General features: G+C 37.3%; 1 protein-coding gene across 4 annotated transcripts in view; it reads left to right on the forward strand.

Annotated features, from left to right (window-relative positions):
* Positions 1-26,695, forward strand: part of LOC115209923 (nudC domain-containing protein 3) — a 30,345-nt gene extending 3,650 nt beyond the window's left edge. Inside the window, exons 1-8 of one of the 4 annotated variants that reach the window (XM_036501455.1) lie at positions 681-715; positions 9,921-10,002; positions 15,400-15,490; positions 16,179-16,356; positions 17,351-17,453; positions 21,170-21,346; positions 23,952-24,140; positions 26,512-26,695. In XM_036501455.1, the coding sequence (XP_036357348.1) occupies positions 696-715; positions 9,921-10,002; positions 15,400-15,490; positions 16,179-16,356; positions 17,351-17,453; positions 21,170-21,346; positions 23,952-24,140; positions 26,512-26,631 (960 nt within the window). In that variant the 5' untranslated portion in view covers positions 681-695 and the 3' untranslated portion in view covers positions 26,632-26,695. Of the gene's footprint in view, positions 1-680; positions 716-5,102; positions 5,259-9,920; positions 10,003-10,049; positions 10,069-15,399; positions 15,491-16,178; positions 16,357-17,350; positions 17,454-21,169; positions 21,347-23,951; positions 24,141-26,511 lie in introns of those variants that run through there. The other 3 variants (XM_029778527.2, XM_036501456.1, XM_036501457.1) reach the window with 3 other exon arrangements.
* Positions 26,696-27,287: the final 592 nt, after the last annotated feature.

A 27,287-nucleotide genomic window follows, 5' to 3' on the forward strand; every position in this document is an offset into this window, starting at 1 on the left:
TAATGCTTCCGAAACCGAACGGAAGAAAACCCCGAAGTATCGGGAACTGACAGTGAACTATCTCTTCCAATCTGTGGCGTTTGAGACGTTCGGAGGGACTGGACCACTAACCGCGAAATTCTTGTCAACGTTGGCAACTCGCCTCACCGAGGTGTAAGGTGATGCCCGTTAGGGCGCTTGGCTTTCCCAACGCCTTTAACCTCGCCATCGCCCGAAGTAATGCTGCGAGCGTGCTGGCTTGCTTTAGTAGGTTCCGTTAAACCTTGTGGTGTGTGACCAGTTGCTATGATTAAAAAAATTCCCATAAATGGTTTCAATGCAGTTTTAACAGAGAGATTTGGAAGAATTAGATGAAAGTTCTCCAGTCATTTTCTCTCATGTAAATAAATGTTTATGTTAATTTTAAAATTTGCCAGTAAAATCTTATAAAACGACAATGTTCTAAAAGATGTACATGTTTATATGTTATATATGAAAATAAAAATTTTCCACATGCCTACAAGTCTTTAAAGAATTTTCTGCATCATCTTGAGAACTGTAGTGGAGACAATACGAGTCTTCTGTCGGAGCTGTCTGGGATATTTATATAACATTTCAGAGACTGTTCTGCTGGAAGCAGAAGAGGGAGAGAAAACAACGGACTTAAAATGGAGAGATGGTGAATTTATACCAATTAACCGGAATAATTCGACTGAATGCAGTTTTGCATGTTTGTGTGAGTATAGCAACAGCAATGTTCTAGGGATGTGAACTGCATTAATGTAGGGTCCTTACCAAAAGTCCAAGGCCGATGTACTTTGTAAGCCTAAAGAAGCATTGTCTTCTGTATGTAGTTTTATAGCAATATATAGAGTTGCCATGTGAAATAATTAGAAATCGTTAAACCAAGCATTTGTATCCATTCTGAGAGTTTTAGTTGTTGATATCTAAGTAATGAGAGTGGATTTCACGTAAGCATAGACACTCACTTTTAGGAAGAATTTGGAATGTCAAGTATAGCCTGAACAATAAAGATGGGGGATAGAATATTTGTTTTTCGGAGAAGGATTCATCTAAGGTGAGGAATTAAAGAAGGTAATTGAAGACAAAGTTGGTCGTCCTAAAACTTTATTCACTCGCCATTTCTCTTTTACCGAAAAATTATATATCAGAAATAAACTACTAATTATGTCAGTCATTTTTATCTCATCACCTCCGAATCGGGATATTAGGTGAAATTTTTTATTTATAAAAAAAAAAAACCCAAGCTTTGCAGACTAAACTTGCTAAAAGTTTACCTCTACTCACTCTTTCGCTACAACTTCCTACTTTAAAGAAAAAGGTTTTAGAGAGAGAAAAATTTGCAAGGCGGAATAAGACAGCTTTCATACCCGACTTCGGAGAGAAGTCCTTAAATTTTCAATCAAGCCTTTTCGATAAAGATAATGGAATAACATAAGATTTTAAAGTTGTAGTAGAAAAATATGGCAAAAAAATAAATATGAACAAAGTTGGCCACTTCTCACCCCAATTTGACATCGAGCACGGTGCCTATTGACAGGCAACCGATAAACCTCAAGCGCGCAGTCAATGCCAAATTCAGTGAATTTGACATAAAAGGTGCTATCCGTCTCTTCTCTTCTCTATCCTCCCTTGCTCCGTGTGACTGAGTCTCTTAGACGTCTGAAAGAGAAGCACCCACCGGCACCCCCAGATAATCAACTAAACTGTCCCAAGACCCCAGAATACTTGAGATAGGTCTTCACCTGATAACATCAGAAAGGCGATTTCATCCTTCCCTGCTGGTTCAGGTGCGGGAATTGATGATCTTCGGCCTCAACATCTCAAGGATGGTATCTCCTTATCGGCCGGTGACGCCGGACTTGAGCTCTTGGAGAATTTGACTCAGTTTGTGAACCAGTTCTCCTCAGCAAACGTCCTCCCTTATATCCGCCCACTATTCGGTGCAAAATTATTCGGGCTCACTAAACCCAATGGAGATCTCCGCCCCATTGCAGTCGGTTGCACCTTTCGTAGTCTCACTGCAAAGATGTGCTTACAATCGGTCTCTAGCTTATTGGAGGAGGAATTTTCCCCCACCCAGCTAAGCTACCAGAGCTTATGCCAACTTACCCTCCTTGTCACCCAAGGTCATCCTCAAACTTGACCTTAAGAATGCCTTCAACTCCATCAGCCGCGATGCTGTGCTCAGCTCAGTAAGAGAGAAGATCCTACAATTCTATCGCCTTGCATAGCAGGCTTATCGGGTGTCCTATCTCTCTTTCGGTGATTAAATCATCACTTCCGCCTCAGGAGTCCAACAGGGCGACCCACTCGGGCCCGTTCTGTTCACACTGGGCGTTGATGACATCACCAAGATGGGGGACGAGCTACACCTCAATTTCTGGTATCTCGACGATGTTTGTTTGGGGGGGACCTCCGGACAGGGTTCTCACCATTGCAAACATGATAGTTGGGAAGCTTGGTCGCCGGGTTCTCCAAGTAAACAACTCCAAATGTGAGCTCTGGATCCATCAACCAACTATTGACCTTTTTGCAGAGTCCTTCCCTTCCATTGCAGTCCCTCCCCCATCTGCTTGGTGCTTCCTAGGAGCCCCAATCACTGACCATGCTTTCCAGTCGAAGTTGGCTTCCCTTGAGCAATTGCTGATAAATATTGAAGCTATCGAACCCCATCAAGATTTTTTCATACTTATGAATTACCTCTCGATCCCTAAGTTTCTATATTTGCTCAGAGTCAGCTGATCTTACCGATTCCTATCGTGCCTCCAACGCTTCGACAATCTAATGCTTAGTCAATGTCAGACTCTCTCCAACGTCCCGCGACCAGGCTGCATTGCCCAAGCGATTTGGAGGTCTTGGACTTCGTAAGTGTTCGTCCCTCGCTCTCCCCTGCTTCCTTTCCTCCACCCACACCTGCTCCACCTTAGTGAGCAACATCTTCTCCTCTCCAACATCGACCAGTTCCAACAGGGAGTTGGATGAAGCTCTCCAACACTGGAGGGAATTGGGCTTGTCTACTCCCGAGGAAGTGGAGGTCTGTCGGAGTCAGAGAGCTTGGGACAACATAATTTCGAAGGTCAGTTTTGACTCCCTCTTCATCCAGTCGGACCAGTTTTCAAGGTGCCGCTTACTGTCTGCTGGCGCCAAATACTTAGATGACTAGATTGATGCCATCTCTGTGGCTAATATTGGTGACCTACTCAGCTTGGACGAACGTCGTGTCTCCATTGCCTTCAGAGTGGGAGCTGACGTATGTATGGGTTTGATCTGTCGTTGTGGCAAGCTCCTTGACTCCACAGGCCACCAATGCCTTTCTTGCCGCCTGAATGCTGGTCGCTTCGTGTGTCATACGGAGTTGAACTTGATCCTCAAGAGGAGCTTGACCCGGGCAAACATTCCTTCTATCTTGGAAACATCTGGATTGTCCAGATGTGATGGGAAGAGACCTGACGGCCTCATCATGTGCCCTTGGTCGCAAGGCAGATGCCTTGTCTGGGATGTCACAGTTAGCGACTCCTTTGCTTCTCACATCCTGGATGCTGCGATTAGGGCGAGATCCAAAGTTTCTGCGGCCGAGCGGAACAAAATCCTGAAAAACCACGATCTGTCGGCCAACTACATTTTCCATCCTATGGCGTTCGAGACGTTTGGTGGGGTCGGACCACTAACTGCGAGATACCTGTCTTGACTGGCAACTGGTCTTGCAGAGGTAACTGATGAGGCTCGTGGGGGCGCTTGGCTGTTCAAGCGCGTCAGCCTCGCCATCACCCGCACAACGCTGCAAGTGTGCTGGCGTGCCTCAATAGCCATTAGAGAGGTTTCCCAGCGCCCCCAACTTTTCAACCCAAAGTGGTGAATTGTTTCGGTTTTTTTCTTTTTTTTTAATTTTTTCAATTGTGTTCTCTTTTTTGTCTAATTTTCTAATTTAATTTTGTAAAACGGTAAACACTGTGAAGGCAATAAACTATTACGAACATGACGGCTAGTCTCAGGTTATTTCAATATGACCGCTAGTAAACTTACGTCAGAATGACCAGATAACAATATACAATATACATATTTCAACATAGTGAATCAGGGCGAACTGAAAGTATTAAGGGCCCTCAGGCATAACTGTTTACCGGACCTCTTAGCGTTGATTTAGTAGAGTTAACATATAGAGTGCGGGCGCTCAGAGTTCCGCGCCCGATTGACCGATGGTTCAGTCCGCTCCTGCAGTGTATTGGAGACTATGCTATCCAACGTCTTTCTTTTTCAAAAGTTTAAGATGGGATATGAGGGAGATTGGTCTGATATTTTTAAAGGATTGAGGGACTGTGTAAAAGCCCCCAATTGATTGGCTTGATTGACTTGAGAACATTACAAAAAAATTACTGCAGTTGGTTGTTATTCAAAGACACTGTCCGCGCTGAATACAATAGCTAAGCTAATACTGACATATTTAGTAAAATAACACTGAAACGAGAGAACAACTCAATGATTTATCTTTATTTGCCATTGTGGGAACATGGCTCCCGATGAATATAGAAAACATCATTTTGGATATGCTCCGATTTTATTTGCCTTCTTTAAATAAGCATAAGTTTTACTGTACTTACTAAAGCGATAATAAATCATTAAAAAAAAATATATATATATATATACAATGATAGATCGCTAGCCACTAAACTGTTTTCTATTTTCTCTCTGTGTTTATTTCTGTGTTCCTTTCTGTCGAAGAGCGTAGGCTCGAAACGTAAAAGACTTTCTCACTTCCCGAGCGTTAAATTAATACATCTGTTCGTTGTTTACACACCCGTCTTCGTCTTTTATTATCCTGTAAATTCTCACTATACATATACAATATCATACGAGAACAGGTGTAAAATAATTAGCATATTAAAAATTCCGAATTACTGGAATTAATTATTCGGGGAAGCTATCTACGTGAATAACAAGAATTGATATAAAATTAGCATATTTAATATAATGAGCATAAAATGCCTAATTAGAAATACTTATATAGTGTGAAAACGCATTAGCTTAATTATTTACATCGACTTTCTATCATTAAAATACATTCCAGAATCTTTGATTCTTGAAAATAAGAGAATTCTAAATACAAGGGAAGTAACTCAGCCTTTTATTTTTGTCTCCATTATACCCACTTGTATCATTATGGACGCGAAGTACGACCATTCCCTAATGGGCATCTTGCAACAAGAGGGACAATTGGGCTCGTTTTTAGATGTTATCATGGGATTTCTATACCGAAGGTAAAAAGCAAATTTCCAACCTGTCCTTTTGTTTACCGAAAAATTAATTCTTTAAATGCTTTATTGATTTCTACTTTCATACATCGTACTGCGTTGATGACGTCTTTTATTGTCAAATGTGAGGAAGAACTTTCAGGAAAATAGCATTTTTTTTTATGTATAAACTGTCTAAATGATATACAGTCAACTGTGTTCCTTTTGTTTTCGAGTGATAAGGCTGTTAGGGACAAAATTTGCCACTGTTCACTCCAATTTGAACTCATAATTTCTTTTTATCAGAAATATATTGTCCTGATTATTTCTGCTGCTATAAGTTTGTTCATAATTATATGTTTATTTACAACATTTGGTAATTTTAAAGGTCTCAGAGGTATTATTCTAACGATTCTAAAGTATAAACATGCTGTCAAAACAATGGATGTACGTGTATGCACAAAATTTATTATCTAATGTATACATCATTAATTAAATCCACGTACAAACATGTATGCGTATGTTGTTATTGTCATTTAGCCATCGCCAAGCAGACTTGTGAGCAAAGGCGTTCTAGTTATGACCATCTCATCTTTTAAAGTTTCTGACTGCAGTTTCCGAGATTGCAGTCAGAAACTATAACCTGCTTCATTTTCATTTTTGCACATGTAAAATGTGTAATTCTAGATATAAGACTACACTGTCCGTTTTTTTTTTTTAAATATAGTTTAAACTAGATCGGATTGCTACTTTTAACTACTCCATCAATTGCGTAGAAATTCCCTCGTTAGCTTGATACCTATATATTTATATATAAATCCTACTAAATGGTAGACTAACTAGCAAGAGTGCCTTTTTTGTGGTCGTCCAACCTGCTAGAAATAGCAACCAAATCTTCCACAAATCCCATACTACCATTTTAGAAAAGTATACGTTGGATGTAGTCAAGGCTACATTATTTTTAGAAGAAGAAAAGAAAAGGCGAGGATGACCATTTCTTGAGTGTCTTTGTCCGCTTGATTAAGGTTGATAGGATTCAGCTATTTGTGTTCACAGTTCGTTTCATTCATTCTCTTAAATTGGTGACTTTAAGAAATCAAATAGTGAAGTGAGCGCTAGCATACTTGATGTAGTAAAATATAGTAGTAAAAATATTTAGTTAATTGATGATGAGAACATTCATTAGCTAAATGACTAATTCTGGTCAAAAACGGAAAAAGAGCCTGGGAGGCAGTTTAGTGACAACATATTTCAGAATTATTAGATCTTATCAGACCAACTGTAACTGCAAGAGCTTACTAGAATGGTTATAGGGATATAAGTTTTCGTGAATGAATACTGAGTGGCATTATGATTTAAAAGAATGATTTGTTACACTACATCAAGTATGCTAGCATCAATTTTGCTATTAAGCTTTCATATACCTGTAACCTGGCGTGTTTTTTTCATAATGTCTTTTTATATCCATTCATTATCAACATTAACTCCAGGCTGGTTCTGTGATCTAGTTGTTTTTTAACCCAAGACTACTAACTCTGATCAAGTAGATCTATATTAAGTGTTTTAATAGTAACCATCTTGTCTTTTTCTCTCAAACAGTGTATCTAAGATTATTCTTGTATTTTTTTACCAAGGTAGTAGGCGATGTGCAAGCACATTGGACAATGTAGAGTCTGAAATATATATATATATATTAACTGGATCCCTAACCCTAATCACAGGTTTACTGAATCAAACCTATGATTAAGTTTCATCCAGTAAAATTATGACCAGACTGCTGGAACGTCACACAGAGGTTTTTACATTAGTTTGCCATGAATGAATGGAGGCATTATAAAGGATTTTATATTTAGTTTTGCAATGAACAAGGCAGCATCTCTATTGATGGGGATACAATGAAATGCATCCAGTACATTGTAAAATGGTTGGTATTAAGAAGAGCATCTGGCTGTACAAAGCATCCCAGAATGGAATGTACAGGCAAGATGTGGATTTTTGAACAGTTATATATGCAGTAACTTTGAGTAAGAACTCAGTACCATGACAATCTGCCCTCCCCTTGCTAACATGGAACACAGATGTAAAATGATGGTGATGATGATTACAATGCATATTTCTTTACGAATCATAATAAGGATAGAGGTTCAGTGAGGAAATTCCGGAATATCACTTTCTTACAAAATATTTGCATTGTTATGCTTTTGTCAGAAGATTGCTCTAATCAATGTTTTAAACTAATCAGCTCTAAAGAAATTTTATCTGAAAGTATTGTATTTTATCCATGCTAAGAAATATTTTTTAGTGAATTACTGATTTTTAGTCCTGAAATCCTCAAGAATTAAATGAATATTTAATCACATAGAACTCCTCATCATCATTTAATGCCCATGTTCCGTACAGGCATGAGTTTGACAGAATCTTATTTCTTTACTACCCACAAGGGGCTAAACACAGAGGGGACAAACAAGGACAGACAAACTGATTAAGTCAATTACATCGACCCAGTGTGTAACTGGTACTTATTTAGTCGACCTCGAAAGGATGAAAGGTATAGTCGACCTCGGCAGAATTTGAACTCAAAACATAGCGACAGACGAAATACCGCGAAGCAGTTTGCCCGGCGTGCTAACTTTTCTGCCAGCTCGCTGACAGTTTGACAGAATCTGATGGGCTCAAGAACTTGCATCATGCTCAAGTGTCAGCTTTGGCAGGGTTTCTATGGCTGGATGCCCAGTCTAACACCAACAACTTTACAGTGTGTTCTAGGTACCTTTTTTATGCCTTTGACAACAGGGAGGTTGCCATGTTGCTTGCAAATGTATGAAAGCTGAGGGGAGAGGCTTTATGCTAGCAGGTAAGGGTTAAGGTATGAAAGAAGGGAGTTGGACAGAGAGGTTCTTGTAGGAGAGCTGCATGGCTACTCTCACGTAGGGGAGGTCGACTATACCAGGTAGCATCTTTAATGTACGAGGTGAGTAGGAACGGAGAAATTAGGTGTGGCTTAGGGTTTTCAAAAGTATATAGTGGGGGAAGAGTTATGAGAAATAGGCAACATTTGTAAGGATTGGGCAGGGTAGAAGGGTGGACACAGGGGTGGGGATTGCCAATTATGCCTGAATTGGGGAGGTAGAGGGATGCAAGGAGAGACCAGTAACAGGATAGTAATGATGAAACAGTTGACATGGGGGAAAGAACAGAGAGCTGAAGTGTTTGGCTAAGCTAAAGGAAAAGAGGAGAGAGAATGCACAAGGATAGAATTCAGGGATCTAGTGAGGGGATAGATTAGATCAATGTAATGTGTGGTGGTAGAAGACAATATTAATGGATAAGAGAGTGATATAATGGGGGGTGGGATGGGTAGCTAGTGTGGGAGGAATGTAAGGGAGATACTGGGTAAGGTGTCTGAGGTGTTCATTGTGCACCTATGTAACATGTACCCACTGTGCTTCTAGTTGTTAGTTTTGCCATGATGGATGGGTCTTCTCAAGGACCACATATCACCAGACATCTTGATCCTTTGTCATCTCCTCCATGAGGTTCAAGATCCTGCGGTCAGCCTTCACTACTTCATCCCATGCCTTCCTTGATCTCATATAAAAGCTCCAATCATATTTAATGACTGGTACACTCTCGGAGTGGTTGGCATTAAGAAGGGTATCCAGCTGTAGAAACACTGCCAGATCAGATTGGGGCCTGGTGCAGCCTCCTGGCTTCCCAGACCCCAGTCAAACCGTCCAACCCATGCCAGCATGGAAAACGGACGTTAAACGATGATGATGATGTAAATTTTTTATACAGCAGTCCTCATCTGTCTGCAATCGCATATCCATACTAGTGCAGTCTTCTTTCTTGTACACTACATCTGATTCATCTTATGCCTAGTTTTTCTGTCAGCACACTTATACTATGTTGTTTATGCACAGCTGTTTTATTTTTTTTATTTTTCCACATCACAGTGGTTTAGTTGAATAATTTAATTTATTTTCATGGCATTTAAAGCAAAAGGAATCATCATTAAGCATTCAAATTGCTCTGTGGTAACTATGTTTGGAATATACTCGAGTGTATTTGCATTTTACTACTCAATAACAGTTTATTGTATTGAACTTATAAATATGAAAGAGAATAGATCCTTTTGGGACACAGTTTTGTAAACAATGGATCTATGAGTTTGCTTTGCTAAGTGATATGTAGGCTTCATTCTGGAATTAGTTGATAAATATGATTTGGTGTTATCTAAGGATATTTAAAGTATTTTTTATTTATGTTGTAAGAAATAGTTAGAAATCTTAATTGATATTATTTGGTATCAGGATTGTAATAAAATTTTATTTTCATGTTAAAATGGTGTAACATTACTGTACAGGGGTAAAGGAGTTAAGAATACTTAAACTGTTTGTTAGAAATAAAGTCTTTGAGTTCAAACTTAGCTTATAGACATATAAGAATAGGGTAGCTGAAGGTTAGGATTAAAGATGAGCAAAAAAGATGTAGAAGATGAAGTCATTAGTCTGGAAACTTTTAATTCTTATGTATTTCTTGTGATGATATGAGTTTCATGTTTGAGTTGGAAAGTCAGAAGTCCTAGAAAGAGTTATATGGCAGATGAGTGATAGAAACTACCAGCATTATCATATTGACTATATTTTCTCCAGATAATACTATTTTTTTTTTTTTTTTTCATTACAGAACTGACTTTTACCATCTACTCAGAGATAAAAATGACACTAAAGGATTTCCTCCTGGAATGGCATTAAACATATTACTCAAAGTAAGTCAATGTCAACTTCTAAAGCCTTTACAGTTGCAAATTAAAGGGTTTTAGCTCTTTCAGAAGGTAATTCACATAACTGTTAACTTTTAAAAGTGTTAAGAAGTGAATAATAAATTGTGTATCATTTGTAGTAGGAGAATTGAAAAACAAGCGTGGTAATGACGGTCACTCATATTGATTTCGATGTATGTGTGTTTGAAGGAGAGGATTTAAAAACAAAAAAAGTATGACAAAGAAAAAACAACTTCAAAAATAAAAGAGTAAAAGAAGTTGTATCTATTTGCGATGGATGTGTAAATGTAATTTGAGTACAGTTATAGATTTTACTTTGGAGTCAAACTGGAGCCACTGATGATTTTGATTTTGCCTGGGATTGGACAAATGTGTCTGTTGATTGCAGGATATAATCCTTTTATTCTTGTTTCTTCAACTCAAATTGTTTCGATGCATCATGACATATGCAATGCAGATCAATCTAGGCTATTACTTTCCCAAGATGTAGAGACTTTAGTGATTGCTTCAACTTGTTCTTGTATCTAAAGACGGGTCCTTTAACACAGTGTCCCTCTGCTTTTTGGTCATACAAAAGACTTTTCAGAATGCGGTCATCTTTCATTCAAACAATATGTCCTACCCATCTGCTCTGAATTATCAACAGTATGCTTTGCATACTGGAGATATTACATTTTTCTAAGATTCTGACATTTGATATCTTATCTTGCCACTTTAGGTTACAGATATTACACAGACAGTACATGTGAAAAGTTTCAAGTTTCTTTGTCTGTAGTAGGACATCCATGCTTCTGCCCCATACAAGAGTGCTCAAAACACAAGAGTTTTATACCCTTATTTTAGTTTTCAGACTGACATTGTATTCATCCCACTAATGTTGGGCAAGTTTTCCAAAAGCATTTGTAGCCTTAAATATTCTAACATTGATTTTGTCATCAAGAATACTCTTAAAGTTTACTGTACTCCTAAGTTATTTAAATGACCTGACCCATTTGAATGGCTTGTTGTCAATCATCACATCTTGAGTGTATTCTACCCCAGGTTTTGGTTGGAATAAAATTTCAGTCTTCATGATGTTCACTGTTTTCTGAATTTCCCCCAAATGTGTGAGAAATTAAAGCACAATCATCAGCAAACAGAAACTTATGTAGAATCTCTTCTTTGGTTTTTTTCCTTTGATCTGAAACTTTGCCCTTTTAGGTTTAGTAGACCTCCTGTGTGAAACTTGAATTTTACACCTTCATGGCAATCTCTAAAAGCATGTTGGGGCATCATTGAAAGGAATATGAGAAAAAGTACAAAAGCTAGAAGACATCTCTGTTTGGTTCCAGTGGCAACAGAAATGCCTCTGAACATTAACTGCTAGATATCACTGCTGCTATCATTCCTTTGTGCCGAGATACTGTACCATTGTCATTAATTATAATAATAGTAATACAAATTGATCAAGTTACTTGGCAAACTTGCTAGAGTCAGTGGCACATAAAGCACACTGTACACAATATAAAGTGGTTGGCATTAGGAAGGGCATCCAGCCATAGAAACCATGCCAAAGCTGATACTAAAGCTCAGTATAGCCAAGACACCCGCCACTAACCAAGTGATGGTTATTTTTAGTGGCGCATTTATCACTCTTACTTTTTCCAGGTGCTGGCTGTCACAGCTGGAGATTACACTGTGTTCTTCATTCCTCAGTATTTTGGTGGAGTGAAACCATATCTCTCTTTCTATCCCGAATCTCACACCAACTGTGTTGAACTTCTTTCCTTGAGTGATATGGGTTTTCTGTTCCCACATGCACCCAAAGTACTTTTGTATCTGGGCCTCAGTTGCATTTTCCATCCACTGTGATTGAATGTTTTCTATAATGTCAAATGGAGGGTTTAGAGTTATCTGTCATCCATTTGTCTTAACAATTTGTATGGTTAGTTGTAGCTCCTGATTTCTCATAGTACTTACAAAAGAAATACCTTTTGCTGCTGCCTCTGTTGAGGCAGACTTTCTGTTTCTTGTACTTGTTAACATTGTTGATGCTGGTATTGTTGAATGTATTGACGTTGACACTGTCAGACAAAATTCTATTACCTTGAGATATTAAGTTCTTTTCAGTTTTCACTGGCTTAGTGACAACATCATGTTCCATTGTCAAGGCACCATCAAAGTTTTTTGGTATGTAGGATGGTGGGATATTCTCTGTTATTGATTATTATTGTCAATTCTTATTCCTACATTTTTTTTAAAAATATTTGAAAAATGTTAAAATCTTTTGTTTTACTAAGTAGCTCAGAAAAATATCAATATATAAACGATGATGATGATGACTGCCAAAACCATGGCATTTCTAAACAAAATATTACCACCACAATCCAGACAATGTTAACAATAATGATATCACAAAATAAATCACTGAATAGGGCCTTAACAGGCCAAAACGGTGGAAAAGACTCCCAAAACTTACAGGGTACAAGTTCTGTGCCTTGACAGTATGGCAATAATAATAATTCTTTTCTACTATAGGTACAAGGCCTGAAATTTTGTAAGGGAGAAGGTTAGTCAATTACATTGACCCCAGTGCTCAACTGAAAGGATAAAGGCAAAGTTGACCCCAGGAGAATTTGAACTCAATATAATGACAAATGAATTTCTGCTAAGCATTTTGTCTGGCATGCTAATGATTCTGCCAGCTGTTTCTAATTTAGATAGGTGCAGGCAAGGCTGTCTAGTTAAGAAGGTCACCTCCCAACCACATGGTTTTGTGTTCAGTTCCACCACAAGTAGCATTTTAGTCTTCTGCTATAACCCTAGGTCAGCCAAAGCCTTATGAGTGTAATTGATAGATGGAAATGGAAACTGAAAGAAGTGCATTGTATTTGACTACTTAAAAGTCTTTGAAGAGCTTGGTTAGGATAGAGAGTTACTGAGCTTAATAGAAGGGACAGTATCAGGGCCTGTAGCCTTGTTGATTTGAAACAGTTTGAGGTGTCTCCCACTTAGCATGTATGTTTATATGTGGTATGACTGGTGGAGTGAAGAAGGGAAGTTTTGGTGTGGATTTGTGAAGTGTTTGCATTATAAAGAGTTGGGTGGAAAAGGCAATCTAATAATGAGCAATGCTCATGACCTTTGCTGGTCCTCTTGGACTGGTGAGATTGAAACAGTTGATGTCCACCTGTACATCTGTAGGTCAAAAGTCTGTAGGAAAAATGTAGGTAAATAGATATCCAGGAATCATGTGTGAATCCTTGAAATAGTAAATTCTGCTAAAGTCAGTCAGAGATGAGATGACAGTATTTAACTGGTCAATGTATTAGGCCTATTGCAATTTATCAACTAATTTTATTATCATAATTTAAAATTCATTGTTACAAGCTATAAAATATTGGGTCATCTCATAAATAATGCAGTTTTTTTATACTTCTTTTATTTTTAAAAATTAAGATAAACAAAGTTCTTTTTTAATCTAAATTATACTCTCCTTCATTTTCTATAATGCTCTTCCATCTATCTGGTAGACTTGCAAGGCTCCTCTTTCAAAATTCACTTCATGACGAAAAATACTCCTCCGGTACTGTTCTGACCTCGTCTACGGAATTCATATTTTTTCCTGAAGACTGTGGAATAAATGATAATCAGATGGGGCAATGTCCACCGAATATGGTGGGTAGGGTATCATTTCCCGTTCAAATTGCTCCAGCTTTTGGAATGTCATCCTCGTATGTGGCCAAGCATTATCCTGATGGAAGAACACCTTTCATCTTGAAACCAAAGATGATAGTTTTTCTTCAAGCACTAACTTAAGCTGCTTGCGGTAGATCTCCTTTGTTATCATTTGGCCTGGGTTTAAAAGTTCAACGTGGACTAAACTTTTCATATCCCACCAAACAGATAAGAACAATTTATGTGGGTGAAAACCTTCTTTAGCCTGGGGTGCTGGTGTTTCTCCTTTCCCTACCCACTGTCTTTTGACATTTTTATAGAAAATCCATTTCTTTTCACCAGTCACTATTCAGTCCAAAAAAGGTTCATTCAGGAGATGTGACAGCAATGAAGAGCACACATTCACTCTCTGTACGTAATTAGACTTGGAAAGTTTGTGAGGAACCCATTGACCCAATTTGCTGACTTTTCCGATGGCACGCAGGTGTCAATGGATGGTTGAATGACCAGATCCAAGCTTCTCTGCTAGTTCCTCTACAGTTACGATGGGGTTTTGTTCCACCAGGGTTTGCAAAACATCCTCATTCAGCTCTTCAGATCTTCCAGAACAAGGCTTGCCTTCTAGGCTGTAGTTTCCAGCTTGGAATTTCTGGGACCACCGTTTTCACTGGCTTACACTTATTGTCTGATCCCCATATACTGCATTAATATTCCCTTGAACTTTCTATTGCATTGTTGCTTTTATTGAACTTATAAAGCAAAATATGCCAAATATGCTCCTTTGTCACTTCCATTTTAACTTTGAAAAAATAACTGTTAAAATCAAACTATACTCTTCAATCATCATCATCATCATCATTTAGCGTCCGTTTTCCATGCTAGCATGGGTTGGACGGTTCAACTGGGGTCTGTGAAGCCAGAAGGCTGCATTAGGCCCAGTCTGATCTGGCAGTGTTTCTACGGCTGGATGCCCTTCCTAACGCCAACCACTCCGCGAGTGTAGTGGGTGCTTTTTACGTACCACCCACACAGAAATATTTACTACTTTCTAGTATAAATTAAGTATCTCTTGAAAATTGTAAAATTTAGATTTTAACTCAACACCAGTCAGCTACTGTTTTAGCTTATCTCACTTTTTTTTAAGTAACGTCTCTATATATTTATGTTTTAAGTTTGACTGTCCTTAAAAAAAAAATCTGCTTCTACCAAGCTTGTAAGGACTCGCCTAGGTAAGTGAAAGGAAAATATATATTCTAAATGGCTATGACACTAGTCCACAACAATAACATTTTCAGAATATCTGACAACCAGGTAAAGTGAAATTCAAACAGTTGTGTTTTGTAAAATTTGTTGGCAAGTTGGTCTAGGAACGAGGGGTAATGCAGTATTTTAATTTAGCATCTTAAACTGCTCAAATTCATCAGAAAACATTTGCATTGGAATAGAAATTATGTTATATGAGTCCAAGGTGGACATTGCTCAATTATTTATCTTATGGCATCTAGTTCAATATTTCAAGTTTTTAAATTCTGCTGTAGCTAACTTTTTGCTTTCTCTCTCATTTATCTTGTTTTGTGACACTGCCATTAAAAATACTGATAATATATTGGAGTTAAATCAATTGACAATATTCACCTTTACACAAAATGCTTTTTTTTATTATTTGGAAAGAAATCATTGTTTATTTCAATAGTTTGACATTTCATGTGTTGCATTTTATTTTAGTCATATCGTCAGTTTGAAGACATGGCAAAGAAAGATCCAGAGAAAATGATGATTCAAAGTGATGCTGACATCAAGAAACAGGAATGTGAAGGTTAGTTTATCTTTATTGCTTCCTGGTAGATTAATTATATAATTTGGTTTATTGCTGATGTTGACACTAGTAATATTCTTTTATCCCATTCTTTTTTTTTTTCTTCCACTTCTTCCATCTGGTCAACATGTTGTTACTCTACAAGGAAGACCAAATTTAAGTATGCTTATAAGATTTACTAGCTAACATTGACAGATCCACTCAACAATTCTACCTACTATAATGGTGATTATCAATTTGGTCAGAAAATTATTCACAATTTTAAATTATTACAAAATGAATTATAGTCAATGACAAATGAATATGACTGAGGAATTTTAAGTTTGCTATTATTAATAAAGAAGTACAGTGATATAGCTTTAACAAGTAAGATTTTGTAAGTTAATTTTGAAAATAATTCTAGTATTTCTGAATCTATTTTAAGTATTTAAGTTTTTCTTCTGATTATTAAATGTTTAACATGTTTCTTCCATGCTAGCATGAATTAGACCAAACATGACTGTGGCTTTTACATTAATTCTGACAGTTTAAGTCTTTAATATTAAAAAAAGCGTGATAAGTTAGGGTAAGATAATTAAAGTCATGTGCTTTTGCTATGAGAAACTTTTTTTATTATTTTTGTTTTTGCTGATACTATTAAAGATAAACTTGGATGTTGGTGATAAGCTATTATTTTGCTTCTTGATAGAAAAAAGAACTTCAAAAGCTGAAAGTCCAAAGAAAGCATCTTCTAAAACAAATATAACTGTGGGCCAAAAATCTGAAGCAAATTCACAACAGACCAAACAACACAAAACATCTTCAGAATTAAGCACTTCTGAAAAAGAGAAAAAAACTGAAGAAAGTTCTAGCAAGAATGACTCTAAGTATGTTTCTTCATTTTCTCTCTTACATTTTTCCTTCGTATATATATTTATTCCAATTATATTACTATTCTAAACATGTAATGGTTGTGTTTCTCAAGCTTGGACTGGAGTTGATTTACTATGGGGGTGGTAATAGTGGGGAGGAAACAGTAAAATATAAACAGAACAAGTTAATTTTGCCTTGCAAATAAGTATTTTGATTTGCTACACTATAAAGTATATTTTGAAGACCTGTTGAGGCAAGTGAAAATCAAATCAAATCAAAATCGATGAACATCAATGGAATTTGTATTTTTGTGGCACATAAGAAAACTATCCGAACATGGCTGTAGCCAGTACCGCATCGACTGGCCTCCGTGCTGTGGGCACGTAACAAACACCATCCGAGCGTGGCCGTGCAAGCCTCGCCTGGCCTCCGTGCTGGTGGCACGTAAAAAACACCATCCGAGCATGGCCGTTCGCCAGCCTCGTCTGGCACCTGTGTCAGTGGCACATAAAAAGCACCCACTACACTCACGGAGTGGTTGGCGTTAGGAAGGGCATCCAGCTGTAGAAACACTGCCAGATCTGACTGGCCTGGTGCAGCCTTTGGGCTTCCCAGACCCCAGTTGAACCGTCCAACCGATGCTAGCATGGAAAGCGGACGTTAAACGATGATGATGATGATTATTTTAAAGATAGTGAATAACGCAATGTAGAGGCGCAATGGCCTAGTGGTTAGGGCAGCGGACTCGCGGTCGCAGGATCGCGGTTTCGATTCTCAGACTGGGCGTTGTGTGTGTTTATTGAGCGAAAACACCTAAAAGCTCTACGAGGCTCCGGCAGGGGGTGGTGATCCCTGCTGTACTCTTTCACCACAATGGCGGTGCCCCAGCATGGCCACAGCTCAAGAGCTGAAACTGGAAAAACAAAAACAAAAACAAAAACAAAAACTTCTACTATCAATCTTATATTGTGCATATAGTGATTGTTTAACTTATGATTGTTATTCCAGTGTACCGTCAAACTATCAAGCAGATTCTGAATGTTACAATGGAGCTGAGCGAGATACTTATTCATGGTCACAATCAATCACTGACTGTGATTTGAGAGTCAAGGTAGAGTAGTATTTTTTTGCAACTAAATTATATTTGACATTGATTTATACTTTTCTTCCCATGTTCATCAATATTGAACTTCTAATTTTTTTATAAATTTGAAAATACAAATGTAGATCATCATCATCATCGTTTAATGTCCATCTCCCATGCATTCATAGGTAGGACAGTTGACAGGAGCCAGCCAAGTAGAAAAACTACCCTGGGCTACTGTGTCTGTTTTGGCAGGGATTTTACAGCTGAATGCCCTTCCTAACACCAATCACTCCACAGAATGAACTCAGTGTTTTTTATGTGGCACTAGCACAGGTGAAGTTAGTTTTGGCATGATTTTTACAGCTGGATATCCTTCCAAATGCCAATCACATTACAGTGTGGTCTGAATACTTTTAGCATGGCACCAACACTGGCAGGGTAACCAAGTAACTCACAAGACAAGGAATTATGAAAGAAGCAGGGCATTTGAGGAGGGGAACTTGAGAGGATGAAAAGTTAGAATGTGATAAAGAGACAGAGACAGAAGCGGGTGTCTTGCCACAACAGAGGAGGCATTAGACAAGGTGATCCATGGTACATGGTTACTCAGTGAGAGAAAGGTACAAGAAAGGCCGGAAACAAGTGTGCTGATGTAAAAGAGACACTTGGTTACCTAGTAAGAGGTAAAACAAGGGAAGGAGAGAGAGAGTGACCAAAGGGAAATAGAGAGAGCAAGTAGGAAGCAGCAAAAGTGTAAGAGACAGCTGAAGAGATATGGTGTAGTGTTAGGGTATACTCATGAGTAACAAGAATATGAACATAGAACCTGGTTAGAAAAATTGGGTGTGGGGAACAGGGCAGTGAGGGTAAGAAAGGGGTTGGAAAACAATCATAATTTATGAAGAGGAAATGTGAGGAAGAGACAGATGCAGTTAAAAGAGGAGCTGCAGTTTGATTTCGTGGATGGGACTTCTCTAAAATGTCATATCTCCAAACATCTCAGTCCACTGTCATTTCTTCCGTGAGCCCCAACATCCTAAGATCAGTCCTCACCACTTCATCCCATGTCTTCCTGGGTTTCCCTTTTCCACAGGTACCATCTACTTTCAGCGACAGGCACTTCTGTATACAGCTGTCTTCAGTCATACGCATCACATGTCCAAACCAACACATTCTCTTCTCCTGCATACCATATTTAATCCCTCTTATGCTTAACTTTTTTCTCAGTACAGTTGTGCTCTGTCATGCACACTGATGTTGCAAATCCAACGGGACATACTACCATCATGCCTCTCCAGCCTATGCTTGTCCTCCACAGTCAGAGCCCATGTCTCACTACCATGTAACATAGCCATTCTCACACAAGCATCATACAATCTACTTTTTACTCTGAGAGAAAGTCCTTTTGCTGCCAACAGAGGTAGTAGTTCTCTGAACTTCCTCCTCCACATTCTTATTCTAGAAACAATACTTTCAGAGCATCCACCACCATTACTAATTGGTCACCTAAATAGCAGAAACTATCTACTACCCTCCTGGGCATTTGAGAGAGTTTAAGCCCCTCATACTCTTAGTACTTACTGTTCCTGTGTATCTGTCACACATGAAAGTGACCTTATCTGATAACCTTCCCACAATTCCACTGCATCTCTCATGCATCCATAGCTTACACTTGGTGTAGCAAATAGAATTACATCCCACTTCTTTCCTACATATTGAACAGGGCCATTTGCCAGCTAGAATGAGAGTCTTATCTCCTATCTTTCTAATAATAACTTTAGTCTTTGCGAAGTTAGCTTTAAGGCCCTTTGATTCCAGGTTTTACTTCCAAACCTGGCACTTCTCCACTTCTGCTTCAGAATCTGCAATAAGAGCAAGATCATCAGTCTATAGTTCCCATGAGCATTCAGTTTTGAATTCATCTGTTATGGCCTGGAGAACTATGTTGAATAAGAGTGAACTAAGATCTGATCCCTGGTGTACTCCAACTTGTACATTAAATTCATCACTGTATTCAAAGCCAACTCTCACCTTACTGACAACATCGCTGTACATGGCTTGTACCACTCTAACAAGCCACTCCTCTACTCCTAGCTTCCTTAGAGACTACCAAATAAGAGAGCAGGGAACCCTGTCAAAAGCTTTCTCCAGGTTAACGAAAGCTAAGTACAGTGGCTTACTTTTCGCCAAATACTTTTCTTGCAACTGTCTCACTATGAAGATGGCATCTGTAGTACTTCTCTCAGGAACAACACTAAACTGCATCCCATTTAGATTAATTCAGTCCCTAATTACTTGAGATATAACTCTCTCTCTGATTTTCATGAACTGATCCAGCAGTTTGGTACCTCTGTAGTTGTTTCGATCTAAGGCATCACCTTTACCCTTATAGCAGCTGACTATAATACTGCTACACCAGTCTTGGGGGACGATGCTTTCCTGAATAACCTGATTAACTATGTGAGTGACTAGGCTGTATTCCACACCACCTGATATTTTATTCATCTCGGCAGTGATACCCAATGGTCCAGGGGCTTTCCCAGTCTTCATTTTTTTAATTGCCTTATCTATTATACTGCTATCCATTCTGATGGCTGGTCCCTCAATTGGTTCACTATTTGAAAGACTCTCTTTCTCCCAATCATTTTCCACATTTAACAACCTTTCATAATGGCATCTGATACTAGGTTTATCTAAGAATGCTATTAACTATTATAACAATGAAATATGAAGTTAATTTGGCTGTTTGAGTGATACTATTCTCTATTTGAAATGTTTTTGATTCATCACCCAGACTATGCTTATGACAATATTTTATTGGTTTCAGTCATTAAAATGCAACTATACTGAGACACTGTGCCTTCAAGGGTTTTAGGCAATCTCATCATTTCTACTACTCATTTCTGTCTAGGCCTTACTCTAATTATTGGATGGCTCAATTATCTTTTTGACATTTTTTATGAGCTGGTAGTGTTGTATCAAACACAAGAATGCAAACATGGATGTGCACACATGCATACATACAGTGCTCACCAAATTCCACTCTTCATCATCATTATTTAATGTCCATTGTCCATACTGGCATGGACTGGACAATTTGACATGGGCTGGCAAGCTGAGGAGCTGCACAGATTTTGGCATGGTTTCTATGGCTGGATGCCCTTCCTAATGCCAGCCATTTCGATAATGAACTGAGGCTATCATCAGAAACACTTGTCTCTGGCCATGCAGTGAAATCAAACCTGAAACCATGCCTACATATGTTTCAAGATGCTGAAAACTAAAAGCTCTAGTTGAAAACAAATTTATAAACAGGAAAATCTTTTAAGCATAGAAATAACTTTTGAAGTTTATAGGTACATTCTGATTTTGATATAAAATGATCATGACAAAATATAGTACCTGATTACAGATAGGGTTTTTTTTTTTTTCAATTTATTTTTTTTATGCCAACATTTGTGGAATGATATTCACAACTTTAGACATTGGGATACTGTTGAAACAATGATTTCTTCAAGTGAATATCCTTTCTGCTGATAATTACTCAACTGTAGAACCAATTGTTTGTCAAGCAACCAGAAATAATCAGTTCTAATAATATCAAAAGCACAACGCAGGATTTATAGCAGCATTAGTTGCAGTAATATTTGAGTTCATGACCATGTGTTCAGAAGTCCAGCTCCTAAAACAAAAATAAAGTTGTAAGGGAAATTAATTTTAAAATGTTCTTTTTATTTCAGGTTCCAAAAGATTTGGTTAAAGGAAAACAAGTGAAAGTTGTGTTTAATAAAAAACATCTCAAAATCTCCTATAAAGATGATAATGGAGAAGAAAATATCCTAGTAGACGATGATCTAATGTGGGAGATCCACAAAGAGGAATGTATGTGGAGTTTAATTCCTGGAGAACATGTTCATGTAAGTATACATTACTATTTAGAACTGTAGTACACAGCAGAAAGATAATAATCACATCCATTTGCATTCTAGGTTTAAGTCTAGTATTAAAATGTCTATGCCCTCTAACAAAATTTGTCACCTTGTACTTTTATTAAAAATTATTATTAAGAGAGCAGTCTAAATGGTGGATTGGTAGGGTTAAATGAGTGTTGGACAAAATGTCTTCCAGTATTTATTCTGACTCTTTATCTTCTGAGTTAAAATCAATGTCAATTTTGCCTTTTATCTCATCATAGTTGATAAAATAAAGTGCTAAACAAGTATGTGGATCAATGGCATTCACTAATTCCCACTCCAAATTACAGGCCTTGTGCCTATGCTAGAAACAATTATAAAGAGTGATGATGATGGGTGGCAGAATGAATAGACTTGCTGGACAAAATGCATTGCAGTCTTTAATTATCTCCCTTCACATTCTGAGTTCACATCCTTGTCCTGTTAGCTTTACTTTTCTTCCTTCCAGAGAAGTACTTTGGTTGATGCAATTGATTGTACCTCTTCCACCAAATTTGGGGATTTAAGGTAAAACTAGAAATCACCGGAGAAAGTTCACTGAGCTTTTACCTCTGTTGACAACCAAAGGTCCCCTCCCCTCTCTCCCTCTCTGAGTAAAAAGAAGATTGTATGAGGTATGTATGTAAGCTACATGGTATTGAGCCATGGACCCTGAATGCAGAGGACATGCGAAGACTAGAGAGGAACAAAGCTGGTATGCTCTACTGGATGTGTAATGTCAGTGTGCTGGGGGAAAAATTAGGCATAAGAGGAATTAGATGCAGCATGGCTTGGTCATGTGATGCAGATGGATGAGGACAGTTGTATAAAGAAGTATTGATCACTTAAAGTGGAGAGAAGTTGTGGAAGAAGGAGACATGGGATGAAGTGTTGAAGACCAATCTCAAAACACTGAGCCTTACAAAGGAAATAACAAAGGGCCAAGATGGATAGTGCCTTGCTGTACTCAAGAAGACCAGCCCACCACAGCGAAATTAATACTCTAAAACCAAGGTTCAATGTAAAAAGCATCCAGTACTCGCCATAAAGTGGTTGGTGTAAAGAATGACATCCAGTTGTAGAAACCAAGCCAAAATACCTGGTATGGTCCCTGTTCTTGCCAGCATGGAAAATGGATATTAAATTATGGTTAATCTTATTAATGTGGTGAAGTGAAAGACTGGATCAAATGCTTCTGTATAACTTTATACAAATTGCACCAGGATTAATTCTAAATGTCATTTTTCCTATGGTGAATATAATACACACTAGTTATATATTGCGTAGTGGTTTATTTGGCCTGTGCTATCAATAAAAAAAAAAATGGTCATTAAGTAAAGTTAATTTATTGACCACAAGTTTTAAATTTTTGTTTTAATATCTTTCTAATGATTTGCCTTCATTATTTTTCATCAGTTTAGCTCCAGATATGCTCTAAATAAGTGGACACATAAGTAAAGCACTCCAGCTATGATCATGCCATCCTATTTTCAAATAATGTATTCAGGACTATATTATTCAATGCCTCTTTCCTTTTAGCAAAGTAAGTTAAAAGTATTGATGGTGTGTGTATGGCAGATGTGGTGGCGATGGTGGTGGTACTGTTGTTTATAATGCAGCTTGGCAATAAATTCCAAGTCGACAAATTATATCGTTGTTTTGATAAAATTAATTCATTGCTTGAAAAATATTGTTCAAGTTTAATAAAATTCAATATGTACTCAGTGCATGAAGTGTCATTGTTGGGCCCAAGGCCTAATGAAGGTCCCACCACAGGAGTTAACTTAAAAGCTGCTCTCTCGGATGGCTTTTAAGCTAGTTTCTAATATACCACAAAATATCTTCATTGAATTTTAATTCTAAATCTATGAGATAATTGTTGAAGATTTTATCTACTTAGATTAAAGTATTATTTGTTTGTATTTTTCATATATGCTATTGACTACTTATCTATCGTGATATGTTTTTGCATTATGTTTTGTGTTGTTTATTCTTCTATCATCTTTGGGTTCTTTATTTCTGAATAGTCATGTTTTTGTCTGTAATATCTGGTGCTACCGAAGACCCAACCACCACCAGCAAAACAAGTGTTGTGTTTAGAGTCAGGGATATTTTTACCCTGCAACCTTCACTTGCTGACCATACCACTTTGATACCGCTCATCTGCCTATTGCTTACCTTTTCTTCTCTATTCACATATCTTTCTATCATTCCTGTCCTTCCATCTCTCATCTCTCTACCACTTGCACTGTCTACATCATTCTTACGCCTCTGACTTCTTCATCTTTCTTCAGGCCTCTGTATAAGACACTGTATTGCACCATCTTCATCTCTCTACCACACTCTCCCATCCCAAAGTCATATATGAGAGACCACATAGAACCATTCAACACAATAACCTCACAACCATCATACTTGAAAATCTTCTGATTGCATCTTAATTTACTATATTCATCATTATGTTAGGAAATCTTTATCTACTTGCTGTATTGGTTCTACACTCTAATAACAAATATCAAAACTTACATTGAAGCTACTCTTTCTCATTGAAAATTTAATATATTTCCAGATTTCTTTAGAAAAAGTACAAGAGCGTTGGTGGGAAGCTGTGTTTGTTAATGAGCCCAAGATCAATGTTCGAGAAATTGACTGTTCACGCCCAATGTCAGATTTAAAAGAAGACGAACAGATGAAACTACATGAGTTGATGCACAACGAGCGACAGAAACGTCTGGGATTGCCACAGTCTCATGAAGAGGTAAATCTTTTTGATGATCCTTTTGACATAGTTACTTGACTTCTCAGGATTAGCGATACCTATCAATGGGTGATTCTTTATTCCCATAAGACACAAAATAAAAAAAATTTTTTAGTATATTAGACTGAATTCATTCACAATTACTGCATCATCATGAGAATGATATATTATGGAAATGATGTTGATCACTTTGAATTAACCCTTTTTCCTTTCTCATTATCAATTTTTATTGATTTTGTCGTAGTGTTTTACAGAAACCTTTTTATATTTCCAATTATTTTAACATGGAATATCACTTTATGTGTTTGTATATATATATATATATATATATAATGTGTGTGTGTGTGTGTTTATATTTTGGTGTTAGGAAGGGCATCCAGCCATAGAAACCATGCCAAATCAGACTAGAACCTGGTGCAGCCTCTGGCTTACCAGTTCCAATCAAACCATCTAACCCATGCCAGCATAAAAAGCGGCTGTTAAAGGATGATATATATTTATTTATATATAAATGATCAGAAGATGAGAATGGCTGTTAAAGGAAAACTCCTGAAGGGAAAGTTTTCAAATTGCAACAAATGATGTTAATTTATTTAACCTGAGAGGAAAGCATTGAGAATTTCAGTAATGTAGGAGAGAGCTGAACATTTAGAGATAACTTCAAAGCCACTGAGTAGTTTTATAGATGAAATAAAATTTCAGCTGAGCAGTAGCCAACATAAATGTGGTAGAGTCTTATATATGTAATATAGTGGATTAAAAAACTTCAACTGACTGAAGATTATCTATGAAAAGTTTTTTTCTCGTTTCAATTATTGAACTGCAGCCATGCTAGGGAACCACCTTCATGAGCTTTAATCAAATAAACCAACCCTCATTACTTATTTTTCTTTTTAAGTCTGATATTTAATCTAACATTGCTTTTGTGAAACTGCTAAGTTAAGGTGAATGATATACACTCATTAGATGGAATGATTCACAGCAGGTCTGTCAAAAGATTTGGAAATATCTGGTACCATGAGGAAGAATAATATGAAGTGCTTACAGTTACAGGGCAATTTATGGAAACAAGCCAGAACATTATTAGAGAGAGCTATGTGTCAGTGATTCAAGTATAGTACCTCTCTTCAGTTACAAAAAGAAAAACGTTTGTTAAATGGCACTGTGAGAAATCTTAAGTATATGCAGGTGTCTACTAAAGTCTTCTCTGGTTTATTCTAATTACTAGTCATAGCAGCTGATTTGGTGGCATGTAAGTATTCCAGTCGCTTGATTCTAGTAGATTCCATCAAATATTTTAAATTTTAGTTTGAAATCTAGAAAACAGATGGAAAAAAATGTATAACAGTTGATATAGAAAAAAAAACATGGCAAAGTTGATCAGATACTGGGTTACCCCGCCAAAGGATTGTCAGTCGTATCTTGTAACCAGCATTGTTCTTTGTTTATTTTAAGATTCGTTAGCAACAGGAAATACTACAATTCAGTAGCACAATGGTCTTGTGCAGCATATAGAAAAGCAATTCCATTCTGTGTAGACAATAATTCTGTTCACAAGTAATGCAGTAAAAAGAAACATCATTTCAACATATCAATTATGCTAGAACTAGTAACAGAAGCAACTCTGAACTTGGGACTTTAAATTCCCAGATTGTTTACTAGCAGTAGTAGTCAAGTTTTGATATGTATGTGAATTGATTACAGCACAGGAGAAATTAGTGTTCTATAATGGTTATGATTAGATAATTATGAAAGAAGTTCCCAAAAGATAAAATGCTTCTTGATTCAAGCAAAGAGCAGTTTGTATGGTGCATATGTAAGAAGTGCAATGTTGTATTAAAGTGAAACCTGATCAATGTTTGTAGATGATAGGAAGTAAGTAGATAAGGTTGAAATGATTCTGTTATGTATATAAAACAGGAACTTTTAAGTGGATGTATGTCAGAGTGACAATTATATTAGTTTCAACACATGAATGGACAATATAAGCAGTATGAAGAGCTGCTAGTCGAATGCCTCTAGCAAAGCAGCAAGCCAAGGAAAAATTGGAAATCAGTCATGGCTGACTAGAAAATAAGGCTTTACAAGACTTAAATATCTGGAAGGCTGCTATCTAGCATTTCAGCAAGGAAAAGATTTACATAAACCTGAAATTATCATAGCATATTCATGACTATTCTATCCATTCATTATAAGACACTCAGATAAAATTTGAATAAGATTTGACTGCTATTTCCAACAGGTCAAGCGACTGTTTTGTGACTCCTTCATTTGTTCATTTGTGGCAGTGATGATGATGATTACCATTTTGTTTTCTTCATTTTCTTTTAGCTTGCATTTAATTTACTTTTTTCATATTTCTTTATTACAGAAAGCACATGATATGCTGAAACAAGCTTGGCATGCTGAAGGGTCACCTTTCAAAGGTCAGGAATTTGACCCAAGTAAATTTAAGATAGACCCCAGTGGTGTTTTGACAATGAATCAATGATAGTAATATATATTCATTGTTGTGAATTGATGATCTGTATAAATAAAACATTAATACCCCAACACCTATTGGTTATGTATTTATTATTCTCTTCTTGAAGCGACAGCAGGCTTTATTAATATACTTTAATCAAAGGTCTAACAGATTATTTATTTTTAGGTAATTCCACATTCATGTATGGTCAAGTGGTTGAAACTGTAGACACCTGTTGGATGAGCTACACCTGTAATTAAGAGGACTATTAATGGACTAATCAGTCACATACACTATAATTCAGTAAGTTCAATAGTTGAGCTGCTGGAATATTCATCAAAAACTGGTGGAGATTCATTTAGTTTTATTTTGTGTATTCACAATTATTACCTCTACAATGCTGATTGTATTTAAATTGTTCTGTATGTCTATAGGCCCCTGGCTACATTTGTCCTCTCACTCACTCTGATGAAGGTGGAACCAGTCATGCGGCACTGGCATCCATTGTGCTCAACTGGTACTTATTTTATCAACTCTGAAAGGCAAAGTCAACGGCAATGGAATTTGAACTCAGAATGCAAAGACAGATGAAATGCCACTAAACTTTTGCCCAGCATGCTACCAATTCTGCCAGCTAAAAATTGGAAAATTTGGTATATTTATAATTCTATGCTACATGTGTT

The sequence above is a fragment of the Octopus sinensis genome, linkage group LG3 (genome assembly GCF_006345805.1).
Source record: "Octopus sinensis linkage group LG3, ASM634580v1, whole genome shotgun sequence".
NCBI lineage: Eukaryota > Metazoa > Mollusca > Cephalopoda > Octopoda > Octopodidae > Octopus > Octopus sinensis.